The sequence below is a fragment of the Aspergillus ambiguus genome (assembly GCF_047715705.1).
Source record: "Aspergillus ambiguus strain CBS 117.58 unplaced genomic scaffold BDV59scaffold_26, whole genome shotgun sequence".
Taxonomy (NCBI): Eukaryota; Fungi; Ascomycota; class Eurotiomycetes; order Eurotiales; family Aspergillaceae; genus Aspergillus; species Aspergillus ambiguus.
The window spans coordinates 328,700-341,970 of NW_027395539.1; the positions used below are offsets into that span (position 1 = coordinate 328,700).

At 46.6% G+C, this 13,271-nt stretch overlaps 3 protein-coding genes across 3 annotated transcripts; 2 read left to right on the forward strand and 1 right to left on the reverse strand.

Annotated features, from left to right (window-relative positions):
- Nucleotides 1–818: 818 nt before the first annotated feature.
- On the forward strand, nucleotides 819–3,359 carry BDV59DRAFT_72822 (alpha-arrestin). The gene is made up of 3 exons (XM_073696984.1): nucleotides 819–3,143; nucleotides 3,204–3,287; nucleotides 3,336–3,359. Exon 1 carries the CDS (start codon nucleotides 1,169–1,171, stop codon nucleotides 2,741–2,743), a length of 1,575 nt encoding a protein of 524 aa, XP_073546065.1. The 5' UTR covers nucleotides 819–1,168; the 3' UTR covers nucleotides 2,744–3,143; nucleotides 3,204–3,287; nucleotides 3,336–3,359.
- Nucleotides 3,360–7,715: 4,356 nt separating this feature from the next.
- On the forward strand, nucleotides 7,716–9,802 carry BDV59DRAFT_72832 (terpene synthase family protein). The gene is made up of 7 exons (XM_073696985.1): nucleotides 7,716–8,214; nucleotides 8,272–8,300; nucleotides 8,377–8,645; nucleotides 8,703–9,298; nucleotides 9,348–9,410; nucleotides 9,469–9,623; nucleotides 9,684–9,802. The coding sequence occupies exons 1-6, from the start codon at nucleotides 7,869–7,871 to the stop codon at nucleotides 9,474–9,476; spliced, it is 1,311 nt and encodes a 436-aa protein (XP_073546066.1). The 5' UTR covers nucleotides 7,716–7,868; the 3' UTR covers nucleotides 9,477–9,623; nucleotides 9,684–9,802.
- Nucleotides 9,803–11,428: 1,626 nt separating this feature from the next.
- On the reverse strand, nucleotides 11,429–11,959 carry BDV59DRAFT_203746 (amino acid permease-domain-containing protein; the record flags this gene model as incomplete). Its single annotated transcript, XM_073694324.1, has 1 exon — nucleotides 11,429–11,959. The coding sequence occupies one exon, from the start codon at nucleotides 11,957–11,959 to the stop codon at nucleotides 11,429–11,431; it is 531 nt and encodes a 176-aa protein (XP_073546067.1).
- Nucleotides 11,960–13,271: the final 1,312 nt, after the last annotated feature.

Genomic DNA, 13,271 nt, shown 5'->3' on the forward strand with positions numbered 1-13,271 from the left:
ATTACAATGGAGGGTGGTGGGAAAATCCGAGAAAATTCTGTAAAATTCTTGCGAAATTCCCTCGGCCAAGACCGTGTGCCTTTGGTTCGACTGGGTCTAGTGGGAGGGTGATCTCCTTCGTGATGGAAGTATCGGGAATACCGTGGCTGGTTATGGTATTACCAGCTGGGAGGATGGACGAACACGTGCGTTGGCAGCTGACCTGCAAAACGGATAATCGGCTGAGGATCTCCATCCTCTTCTTTGATCTGGAATTTTTACCGAGCTGGTTGTTTATCTAGGGGTCTAATGAGATATCTAGTAGTGTCTAGATGAGAACCTGCCCATGGTAAGGTACCTACGTAGTGCCTATGATTCCATTCCCGTGAACCCTCCTTGTCCGTACCATAGGTACTATTAATGGCATCGGAACCAGACCCCGTTGTCTTTCGGACGAGTCCCCGACTTTACCAGGATCTACTATCCACTAGTTGTTGGAAGTCCTGTGAGTCACAACGCACGGTCCTGCATGTCCATCATGTGTTTCGAGCGTCAACTGATGGATTCACTACTACGAGTAGAATTGCGTGATGGCTTCCCACGCATGAGACGCCGTCGTTGACGCGAATGAATGATGTAACCGATTACTCGATCCACGCAAGCCGAGGGGAGCAAGGTACGGTAAGTATGGTCATGTCAGCCGGCGGTAACCGTACCGTATCCCCACTATGACGCGATGTGCCCGTTCCAGACCAAGATGTTCCTGTCGTGATCCACCGAAAATTTGTTCCAGCGAGAGAGCCATGAGGCGTTCTTTATAAGACTGACTGACCTCTGTTCGGCGGGTTCTGCGGGTTCTGTTTCTATCACATCATTATCCAAGATCTGTCTCCTTAGATTTAGATCTCAGCCTGAAGACATCTCTATCTCTACTTCTACATCTGCACATCCACATACATCTACATACATCTACATCCATCTACATCAACCCCCACCAGATCAGCGACAACACCATCCGCTATCATCCTATCGACGGACTCAGATTATGTTCGGTCTTCGTCGCCAAATCTTCTCTGTCTCCTGACCCCAAACTTCCAACTTGGCCATCAATCTCCTCAACCTGCTCCATCTCTGTTTGCGGAAATCCTCCCCTCGCTATCTTATCACCATTACTCCCCTTGACGTCAACATGCCGGGCCGTCTTCTTCCCAGCTTTGTCCGTCCCTCCATCCACTCTCACTACTCTCACTCCAATTCCTCCACCAACTCTTCGTCCTCCTCCGTCAATGAAATGGTCTCTCCCGCCGTCCATCCCAAGAAGAATCCCGTCGCGGTCCTTGTCGACCGGGACCGTTCGCCCGAGCGACGCCTCTCCTCCGCCGTCGAACACTTCATCCACCGGGATCACAAGGACAAACGTCGCACTCGAGGTCGCTCCTCGCACTCGAAGGAGCGCTCCGCCAGCGAGCATCGCGCCGCCCCCGCCGCCTCGCTCGATGTCATCGTCGAATCGCCACCGTTGATGTGCTATGGGACCCCCGCCAACTCGTCCGGTGCCTTGTTCTCCGGCCGTCTGAAGATCACCGTGGCCGAATCCGCCTCTGCCATCACCCTCGACAAGTTTGACATGCGTCTCATGACCAAGATCACCACCAAGAAACCCGTCTCTCGGGAATGCCCGAACTGCTCCTCACGCACCGAAGAATTGACCCACTGGAACTTCCTGACCGAGCCCCTCCAGCTCCGCAGTGGTCCGCATGAGTTCCCCTTCAGCTACCTGTTCCCCGGGAATGTCCCCGCCACCTGCAATGGATCCCTAGGGCAGATCGAATACTTCCTCGCCGCTCGTGCCCACAACGTTACAGGAGACGAGTACTCCTTTCAGATGCCCGTCCGCATTAGGCGCGCCATCCTCCCCGGCAACGACAAGTCCTCTATCCGTATCTTCCCCCCGACCAACCTCACTGGCCGCATCGTTCTCCCCTCCGTCGTGCACCCCATCGGCACCTTTCCCGTCCAGATGACCCTCAGCGGCGTCGTCGACAAGGGGGAGGAGACCCAGACCCGCTGGCGTCTGCGCAAGATGATGTGGCGCATCGAGGAGCATCAGAAGATTGTCTCCCAGGCCTGCACTAAGCACGTCCACAAGATTGGTGGCGAGGGCAAGGGCGTACTGCACCAGGAGACCCGCATCATCGGTCACAACGAAGAGAAGGAGGGCTGGAAGACCGACTTCGACACCGCTGGCGGTGAGATTGCCATGCAGTTCGAGGCCAGCATCAATCCGCTCAGCAACCCCGTGTGTGACCTGGAGGCCGCCGGCGGCCTTGAGGTGAAGCACAACCTTGTCATCGAGCTCATCGTCGCTGAGGAGTTCTGCCCGAACCGCAATACCCGTCTGATAACCCCAACCGGCGCCGCCCGCGTCCTGCGCATGCAGTTCCACCTGCACGTCACCGAGCGTAGCGGCCTTGGCATCAGCTGGGATGAGGAGATGCCCCCCGTGTATGAGGATGTCCCCGCCAGCCCACCGGGATACACCATGCTCAATGGAGCCAGCGCCATGGAGGACTACCGTGGCTCGCCCCTGGCCCTGCCTGAATATGAAGAGCTAGAACGCATGGAATCCCTTCGACTGGACAGCGACTCCGCCCACTCCCAGCGTGGCCGTTCGAGATTCACCAACGATGATCTGACGGCTGAGCCTTTGGAGCTTGGTAGTCGCAACCGCGCTCCTTCGGTCGACTCTCATGGATCGGAATAGACTTTCGATTCGCAATGTTTTACGAAGTCACGACTCTTACGAACAAATTTTAACTCAAGTTTAAACTTTCAACAAAATGTCTTTATGCGGTGGAAGGCTGACAGAAAATGGTGTCCATAAAAGTTCTAATTTGGTCTGCAAGCCTGGGTGGATGACTGCATGATACCCGACATATTTTCTGAGCTAGTTTCCATTTGTTATGCGTTCTACATAATATCGGTAGTTAAAGTTAACACTAATCTGGGATATCTTAAATATGTTGATGTGATCATGCTTCTTTCTGATTGAATAGACGTAAGGCGTTCAACCATCAACTGATGACATAAGACCATTACAATGTATCAGCCCTTATTGGTTCTATCTGGACCATCGATAAATAAATTATTGCTACGTAGGGGCAGTAAGTCTCCCGAACAACCGAGGGAAGTGAGTTTGCTGAGCCCCATGTCTCGTTGAATAGGCAACTTTCGCCAGACAGATTTTTAACCCATGGAGAACAAAGCAATCTAGAGCAATCACTGGAACTACTGCGTACAGCTTAACTGTGCTCACTACTTCTAGCGCCACTTTGGTTTCATGCTAACTTTGACAGCAATTGCCTACGTATATATCAAACACGTGAGATGACCGTCCATTTCGGTATACTCATTGATGGCTGTAGTGCCGTAAGTATTAGGAATTCCGTTTTCTCTGCGAATGTGCAGACCTTCAGATGTTGAATTTAGTGAGTGAGCAATCTGGATGTAGTCAGACTTGTCCTCATCTAAATTTAGCAGTCAGAATTTCGACCAGTGGGATCTATCTACATACCCCCTACATAATAGGATAACTTCCTCTCACTCGATACAACGGCCAGATAGTTTCTGGGTGCGCTTTACCCCCAAATCCATAGACTAAAATGTGTGCACCCACCTATATGAAGCCGTTCTGCGTAGCATAGAACAGTGAATGTTCATTTCGGCTCTTCAAAAGTCCAACAAATATTACATGTCACGTGCGCTTAGGGCGCAGGATTTGACAGGATCAATATGGTGCGGAATAACATTGGAAATTGACACCAGATATACCATACAGTATGCTCTCAAAGAGCAAAAGCATAACCTGTGAACTTGGGCTCATCAATCGATACTGTTATTCGACATTGGGTTGCTATTGCGCAAGAATTCCAAGCTTCCTCCACTGTAGAATCACTCCCAAAATATCTGCTCGCATCACCTTTTTTGATACTTTGGAAGAAGCCGGCACAAAAAAAAAAAAAAAAAAAAAAAAGAGGGGGGAGAAGGAGGGAGAGAGACAGAGCGCCTAGACACGCGAACGGAAAAGGAAAAGTATGTTAATGAAATACTTATACTTATAGCATAAGCATGAAGTGCATTATGATGTTTTGGGAAAGGCATCTCTGTCTCTTCAGTAACCTTCACACCCGCAGAAATACGGCGAAGCACATGGGGGACAGGTACTTGCTGCGCCAGAAACTGTAAGAATTGTTGACGTAGGTATGTCACAGGAGGTAGTCCCTGTGGTTGGTGGATCGCTGGTAACTATTTCGGTTGTAGTGGTGATGGTACTCTTGAAGACAGAAGTTAGCTTAAAGGAACATAGTTTCAAAGGGAAATATAGTCTTAGATCTTTAAACGTACAGTGCAAGTAACTGGAGGATATATAGTCACGACTTTGCACTTGCATTCGGTATTGAAGGTCCAAAACTTTGCGCAGTTGCCCCTGTCGCAGGACCCCTTACAGTCAAAACATTCCCCTGCACCCCACCCAGTTCCGGACACACTTCCCATTATAGTGGCGTGAGCCGCCACGTATATATGGGATTTGCAGCCAATGTTCAGGTGGGAGAGTGCTGAGAGTGGTATGGTACACCGAGCCATAGTTCCCGAAATGGAACAGTACTGAGGGGTTCGTTCATTGCTATAAGGGAACAAACCCGGGGATCTATTTGTAGGTTGAGAAGTGCCAACATAGAAGTGGACACTGGAATATGCAGTCCCTGACGACAAGGTAGGGTAGGTGACCTTGAGCTCAGTTGCTGAGAAATCGACACATACCGAGCCCATACTGGTGGACCCACTAGGAGAGCCGACAGAAAAGTCAACGCAACTCTCCGTAGATAGATCTCGGGAATGAAAGGTATTATATGGAGATGCTCTGATAGCTACCGCTGCAAGGAGCACCAGTAAAATATTGAGTATGTGAAACAAGCGCTGGTCAGACATGTTGTCTTAGATCGGCTTTACACTTATGAAGGTCTGATATTAAGCGGAATCTGTTTGTAATGGGAGGAAAAGAGAGGAACAGGCTCCAATGGCTATTATATAGTACGGTTCGTCTTTGAGGTCGCTATGACATGATGTCATGGCCCTCTCTACAAGAACTGCCGTATACGCGCTGAGATGGTCGAGAAGAGCCTAGGTGCCTACAATCCATGGTATTTCCTCCAACTTGCACTGACTTGTGACCATGCCGTATGATTTTGTTGTCCCTTTATTACCTATATGATGTTAAGCTGGGGCTGTACCAATACAAATTTAATACATTATCCCATGGGAAGGAATGGCTAGACTAGGCCTCGACACTGAGAGTTGGGTAAGTACTTCGTAGGCCGAGGAAATCTTCACATCGTTTCTGAAAGCTGTATAACTGATTTGCTACATAATTAAGGTTTGATGCAGCTTGGTTGGTGCCAAGTTCCTATAGATCTAACAGAGAGACCTAGACATTTCGAGTGGAGCCGTTATATTTCGACAGCCACGCAGTATATTGAAAATTGCACCACGCTATTGGGACACGCAAGTTTTTTCATTTCTTTTCTTTGTCTTTTTTGGATTTTTAGGTGGCAATGACAGCCGAGTCTACCCTAGATCAACCATGGCAATGGGACACTATCACCATCGATCGTTGGGTCGTTCCAGATTCGTGCCAGCAAGTTGAAGGCACAGACCACCCGTTTGGAAGAGCCAAGTCATATGATGTACTCGACCAAGAAATGTTGTATAGCTAGGATCTTCGCACATAATGGTAGCGAATTAGTTTCTTGAGTTGATAAATTGTCCCACGTGACTTCAATACGTGGTGGCAAATAAATGACGACCCACACATAGTGGCCCTTTGATAGTGATATCTCAGCATTACGCTAGCTATTTAGATGCTAACAGTTTGACATCTTGATTCCAGTGAGGTAAGTCCTAAGACCTATAACGGAAATGTTTGTCCCTGAGGCACATAAATCGGCGGTTAAGAATAGCGCGTAGATTTATTATATAGGTAAAGCCATCTCCTTTCCTCTGATGACACCATCAACCAATGGGGTGCTGGGAAGTATGCAATGTAATAATTTTGAAGCGAAATGAACGTCCCTGCGATATATTTCTTTTGCCGTACTCTCCTGAAATCTTACGATATCAAATGATGTTCCGTGGATCGGCGATTTGATGTCTACAATATCCATATACAATGGTGTCGGTTTTACCCCCCTTCATTGATTGGACAGGCATCACCTTATTCATCGTGGAACAACTATGGTTCTACTTGGCCTGGAGCTTGGTGGTACGCATCACCCCTGGAAATCTGCCTTTTTTTATCTGTCCGATTAACTTCGGTAGTGTGGCTTTGGTTCTTGCTATTTTGAATGAACGGAACCTCGCCATAATCTTCTCATCCTTATGGCTTTATTCTGTCAGAATTTTGTTTTCGTCGCTGGCACGTTCTATCTCCCGTTATATTTTCACGGGACCCCTTGCCAGCCCTATGTCAAGTGGAGTATACTTACTGCCTCTAATTTTGACCTTATCTATATTCTCCATGGGCTCTGAGATATTGATTAAGAGGACCGGCCGTTATCGAGAATTATTGGTCACTGGTCTTACCTTGATGACAATCGGGTATGGTCTCTTCGTCTACTTAAACCCCTATCCATCATTGCCATGGATGGTTCTCTTCCAGTTTATTAGTGGAATTAGTATATGTATCCCATTTCAGCCTCCGCTACTTGACCTACAGGCCAACATACCGTCTGCTGATATGGCTACCTATGTTTCGGTTCTCAGTTTTATTCGGCAATTATTAGCTGGAATGTCTGTGATTCTTGGCGCTGTCGTCGTCAGAACGTGCCTAGACCAGTAGAAACCACACATGACCTCTTCTGTTGAGCCAAATACTTCAGCAGCTGTGTCACTATCCGGACTCCAGAAGTCCGACGAGCCACACCACGAGACTATCATTAACGGAGATTTCACCTTCGCCTTCGGACGAATGTGGATTTTTACAAAAGTGTTGCTCGGCTTGGTCTTTTCAGTATGCTGGTCCGTCCAGTCTTTATAAAACCCAAGCAAGCAGCAGACCGGAACCGCGGGTTGATGAAACGTACAAAAGGGAGCCTAATCAATACTAATTATCTTGTCTAAAGCAATTTTATCTGTCCTTGAACAGCATCGAATGAGTAAACCTGAGCTAGAGGAGCACAGCTTCTGTTTTCTGGGCAAGGGGCCGAACTTTCACTGTTCTTTAGTGATAGTACGTAGTCTAGCGCCATCAGTGTGACGGCCAGCCAAATAAATCAGAAAAGATGTCATTCGTGCTATTTCGTTAGAATTCTAACCAAGGGAGGAAAGGAACAAAGAGATGTATAAGAGGGGGAGGAGCTTCTCCTACACGCCCAAGTCAATATAAATATGCGAACAAGACAAATAGTGCTAAACTCCAAATTACGTGGTACAACTTCATCTCGTCCATGCCGCCACATAACGGCATAGGGCTGACGGAGGTCACGGGACACAGGTCACTCAAGGGACCAACCCCGGTGAAGGTGCCTGACATGGTTGCAGCGGCCCGGACCCTAACGGTAACGCAACCGCCCCAACCATGTAACTGCAACAAAGGCACCTGCAACTTTGATGATCAAGTGGATATTCTAGATCACACTCTCTAGGTTCCCCAACACCTTTTTGGCTCCTAGCCTGGTGCACATTGGTAGACATCATAGGGTTTCATTTAAATGAGGCTAAGGGTTATTTAGTTCCGAAATATATATATATGCAGCCGGTGCCTTCGATTATTTCGAAATAGACTAAGAATTATCAGAGATATAGCAAAGAGACCATAAACATTGTCACCAATAATGGTCTCCGAAACATGTCCCAACGGTACTGAGACCGAAGTCACTAACGCTGAGCCATGCGCAGACGAAATCTCTAGGCTCTCCGTACCTGTTCCCTGCGATTTCTATGTCAGCAAGCCGGATTACTTCTCGAATTTCAAGCCGCGCATACATCGGGATAACATATTATCTGCTGATGCATCCATTCAATGCCAGATTGATCTATTCGGAAAGGATAGGCTTGGTATGGTGATGGGGAATCTGGATACCTACTGCGGTGACTGGACTGCTCTTGTATACCCATTTTGCGACCCAGAAAGACTCGCTCTGGCAGCTTATATGGTAGACTTTGCTTTCATTCACGATGGTAACGGACACCTGTCGACCGCTATAGCTGAGCCGTTTGCTAATCAAGTTTCACTAGATGTGGATTATAAGGAAACGATCCAGACTGTACGTTGCAAATTTTATAATAACAGCAGCCCTATTTGCCATTCCCAGAATCCCATGATGAGCTAATCAATACCAGAGAAAATTCGAGTCCGACAGTGAGATACGGGATAAAGCTCTAAGAACAGGGAACTACACCCCTGCGTTTTTAGATGAGTCTCGGAACAAGCAAGTAATCGCAAAAACGATGTGTAAGCTTATTGAGCTTGACAGTAAGCGCGGAATTGAATTCATCCAACAATGGGAGAATTGGAAGCAGTCCGAGAAAGATTATGTTGAACATGAGGCCCAGAAATGCGACACACTAGACAGGTTCCTCACTCTTTGCTACTACATGAGGGGTTGCCAGTAAGATTCACGTACTGTTTTACATTACCTTGTACAAATTGCTAATTATGGAAATAGATGGGCAAACGGCATGGCTCGCTTCGCATACAAGCTCACGCTTACTGGCGAGGAAGAGCAGCTGGTCACACCACTTACTCAGCTTATTATGAATGTGCTGACTTTGCACAACGATTACTTCTCGTGGGATAAAGAGAACGAATTCTATAATTCCTCGGAAGAGAAGCTCCCAATGTCGAATGCCGTGACTCTTTATATGAAGTGGTATTCAATGTCCGTTGAAGATGCCAAAGACGCAATTAGAGCCGTGGCAGTGCAAAAGGAGCAGGAATATCTCCAAAAGAAAGAAAAGTTTCTAGGAGAACAGCCTGTCTCCCCAGCAATCATGCGTTGGTTGAACATTATGGAGCACATGGTGTCAGGAAATCTTTTGTGGAGTTTAACCTGTCCTCGCTATCACCGCAAGCCCAACAACCAATATGTCGATTACTATGAGCTACGGTGTAGACAGGGATATGCCTTTCCGGATGATTGTTCCATTTTGGATGGTTTTGTGGGGTACCAACCGATCAACAAAGATAGCAGTGGCTGTGGTGAGGAAAGCCCTACCAATGGTCAGGACAGATACGAGAATGCTGTCATCGACCTACATAATGGTTACAGTTCCTACCTAACACAAAATGCGGAGCTAACCTTTTACTAGAGGATCCGATCGGACCGTCTTGCACAAAATTTCTCAGCAGGCTCCTGGAACCACTGGACGAGAGTGTATGTTTGTTATTGGAACGAGAGCACAATGAGAAGTGTCATGCTAATCACATTAAAGATAATTGAACGACCTTCCAAGTATCTGATGTCTTTGCCTTCGAAGCAGCTGCGGGACATATTTACGGATGCTCTGAATATGTGGTACTGTGCGCCAAGTCACTCTATAAAGACCATTAATTATGTTGTGGGCCTCCTCCACAATAGCTCCTTAATGTAAGTGCAGCTTTTTGTCAACTGTATACAAGCATATGGCAGGGAATGACTTTAAGTAAGGCTGGATGATATCGAGGATCAGTCCCCTCTGCGGCGCGGAAAGCCCGCAGCTCATACAATTTACGGTCCAGCTCAGACGATGAATTCAGCATATTTCTTATGTATCGAGGCTCTTAATTGTCTGCACAGTCTCTCAAGAATGGCTGTATCAATTTATATAGGTGTGCGCTGGTTTTATGGCCCACTGCTTTTCTTTTCTCAACTAATGTTATCCCCAATGAGACGAACTACGATCGCTGCATATTGGACAAGCCCAAGATCTTTACTGGGCTTACCATGGCAGTATACCTCCTGAAAGCGATTATATCAGGATGATCGACGGGAGTAAGTCCCTCTTCTCAGTATGTATAGAAGCAATCTAAAATGAGACTTGCTCTCACAGAAACTGCAAGCCTTTTCCGTATGGCTTGTCGACTCCTACAGTCAGAAGCAACAGTAAATAGGTATTCAATCACAGTCCTCTCATTAACCTAACTGTTTTAATTTGCACTAACGCTAATATAGAAAACTTGATTTGACGACTTTTGTTACTCTGTTAGGTCGATACTTCCAGATTCGAGATGACTATAAGAATCTGACATCTTCTGAGGTAAGGCTTTTATTTGGATTATAGGTAAATTGTCACTGGTCTAACTATTTTCAATCAGTATTCCGAACAAAAAGGCTTTTGTGAAGATCTCGATGAAGGGAAATTGTCATTGCCCTTAATCCACGCACTTACGCGGGGGGATCCAGAGCTTGAAAGTATTGTCGAGCAACGAAAGCGCAGTCACCAATTGAGATATGAGGTTAAGATATTAGCCCTGGATCGGCTCCAAGCTAGCGGCAGCTTAAAATACACTGTTAAGGTGCTGCATAAACTGCAAGAAGCACTGAATGTTGAGCTGGGACGCCTTGAATGGGCTGCTGGACAGAAAAATTGGGTGCTGCGAATGTTGCTTTATAAATTGAAGGTTTGAATCAATAATAATAAGATACTCAAGTTTTATCGGGGAAACAAGAGTTTACACTTTTCGTGTTTGCGTCAAGTGTAAACAGAAAACTGTCTTCCTATAGGCCTAAATGTGATACCTTTCGCTTTGTCCATTATCACAGAATGTTCCAGCCTTTCGTTGCTGTCGTTCTCTCTACTATCTAGGTAGGTTTCGTATGCCACTCTCCAAGATATCTCTAGCCCATCGGGGGTTAAGGAACAAGGACATGGTCGTTCTAGGATTTAAATTATAATGGAGAATACATAGTCCCTTATACCTATTGTGATTCTTTTTTTTTTGGGAAGCTTTCATTCTCTTTATCAAATATTCCCTAGGTTTCTGGTGGGCCTGGCACATTTCTTATTGCTGTTTTCGCAAATGGGTTTGGTACACTGCCTAGCTTGATATCCTGGCTAGTGTCGAGGATGAATCAAAGGATCCCACTAGGGGCACCATTTAGAGCGATTCCAGCACCAGGCACTCAGATTACCCGTTGGTACATGTTCCCTCCTTTTACTTTTACTTAATATGGATTGGGAGGCTGCAAGATCACTCCATTTCAAGAAGACATGTTGTGGACTTACCCGCGGAGAGAATCAAACTTCGACAAATGCGAGTATTGGCATGAGAATGATGGTGACGTGAGCACGATCTCTATGAGCCCACGAGATAGCACAATTATCCACTGGCCGTTTAAGCACTTGAGCAACCTAGCTCGTGGGGAGTCCAATCATCATGGAACAAGCAATATCATGGATCATACAGAGGTTCTTACGCGTAGGCTGCGATACATGCGCTGCATACTGCGACAATTGGGATATCATCTTGCCAGTACTCCAGCAGTACATTGACGGCAGATATTTCGAAGGGCACAGTCAAGGCCATGTATACGAAAAAGTTCCATCCAGCCATGAATCCCAGGGCTTCATCACACCACTTGCCTGCCAGCCCGATAAAGCCACCGCTTACTGGCATGTAGGTTGACATCTCAGCCAGACAGTTGTTCGGCATACCAACCATTAGGCACTCAATGATAAATGCAAGGAGTAAACTCGCCGGTCCACCGTTGTAAAGCCCCGTGCCTATGGCGATGAAGAGGCCCGTGCCAATGGAACCACCGATGGCCACGAGCTGGATATGGCGAACCCCAAGCCAGCGGTGCAAGCCTCCCATAGTCCTAGAAGACCGTCCTTCATGGACATCTTCTGTGATTCGAAAGGATTTGTCTTGTTCACTCTCTTTGAGATCAATAACTTTGTCTTCAATGCCATCGTTAAAGTGGTCTTCCAGCGCGAGGTTCATCGTGTGATTCAAAAGGGATCAGAAATTCATACGCAAGTAATCTGTTTTAGGAAAGATAATGTATATTTAAGTGTCGAAGGGGGCCCTTCGTCTTTATAGACACTTAACTTCCCGTCTCACATTAGTCGATGATCGCCGCGAATCCAATATGCCCAATGAAGCCCTTTAACCCCCAGAGTTCTGGGTCCCCCGGATCTGAAGAAGGAGCGGGTTCCCCCGCAAGCCTCTTAATTGGTGCCCTAATATTGCTCGGTTCGATGAATAGTACGCCCCATTCCACTGGTGGGTCACTAAGCGTTTTATCGCCTCGGCTCGGGAAGGTGGAAAACCTGTATACATGTTCTGGGAAACCTCTCAGAGGAAATATCGGCTTCTTCCCAAGTATCGTTCGTTTAAGTTGCTTCCTAGGTTAAGAATTCCGAAGCATGGGGTCTTTGCATGGAAAATTTCCCCTCGCTGGAAGATGAAGACCCTTCTTCGCCTTCTCTACTCCGCAAACTCACTTAGAACTGTCGGAATGCCCTGATAACCAACAATCTGTAATATCAGACCTTCGCTAGACGATCTACTCAGAAACCTATACTGTAGAATAGTACCTACTGAACGTCCCTATCTCTCCGATTATCATTATTCTTAGTTACGAAGGTGAGTGCTATGTCCCCTTCAAGGAACAGTTTCTCACCCCCCGTTTCCAGCTAAGTTAGTGGACCATCCGACCACCTACCAAAAGGCCAGTCATGTACCTACAGACGATCTTAAACAAAAGCTCTTTGCTGAAGGCTTTTTTTTTTTTTTTTTTTTTTTTTTTTTTTTTTTTGGATAAGCCTTGCAATGAACACCAACAGAGATCTCGATGCCCGCGTAGCCTTAGGAATCGGAATCGACCCCGATAGTATCACCAAGCTTGGCCCATTTTTCGGCCACAATAAGATGGCACTAACGCTGAAGATGGAAAGATTATGTCTTGACAATGAATAAGGTACCACCATCTGGCAGCCAACGACTATTTGAATAAGGGAACGGCACACTATATAAGCCTTATGTTAAGGCTGTGCAGCTGTCATCTTACAGCGCTTACCTCATAGTCTTTTCCAATCAGTGGCTCTATATCGTTATCATTGTAGAAAGCTTTGGGTTTTGCATTTTGTGGATTGGGGTTGCATTTTATAAAACTTCCAAGGATAAGGATAATTCTAGTCCCATTCGTCGCAATAGGTCAATAACCGCTTACGCCAAAGAAAGTTCAGGAGCCCGAATGCCGCACTATATTAGAAACTTCGGCAGAAAATTTGAGGTATAAGTGGAGATATGC

What these genes read in the sequence shown, in the direction of transcription:
- BDV59DRAFT_72822 (XM_073696984.1), top strand. Translation starts at nt 1,169, where the DNA reads ATGCCGGGCCGTCTTCTTCCCAGCTTTGTCCGTCCCTCCATCCACTCT.
- BDV59DRAFT_72832 (XM_073696985.1), top strand. Translation starts at nt 7,869, where the DNA reads ATGGTCTCCGAAACATGTCCCAACGGTACTGAGACCGAAGTCACTAAC. An exon ending in TACTACATGAGGGGTTGCCA is followed by an intron (nt 8,646 to 8,702) that starts GTAAGATTCACG and finishes TTATGGAAATAG; the next exon opens with ATGGGCAAACGGCATGGCTC. An exon ending in TGTCATCGACCTACATAATG is followed by an intron (nt 9,299 to 9,347) that starts GTTACAGTTCCT and finishes CTTTTACTAGAG; the next exon opens with GATCCGATCGGACCGTCTTG.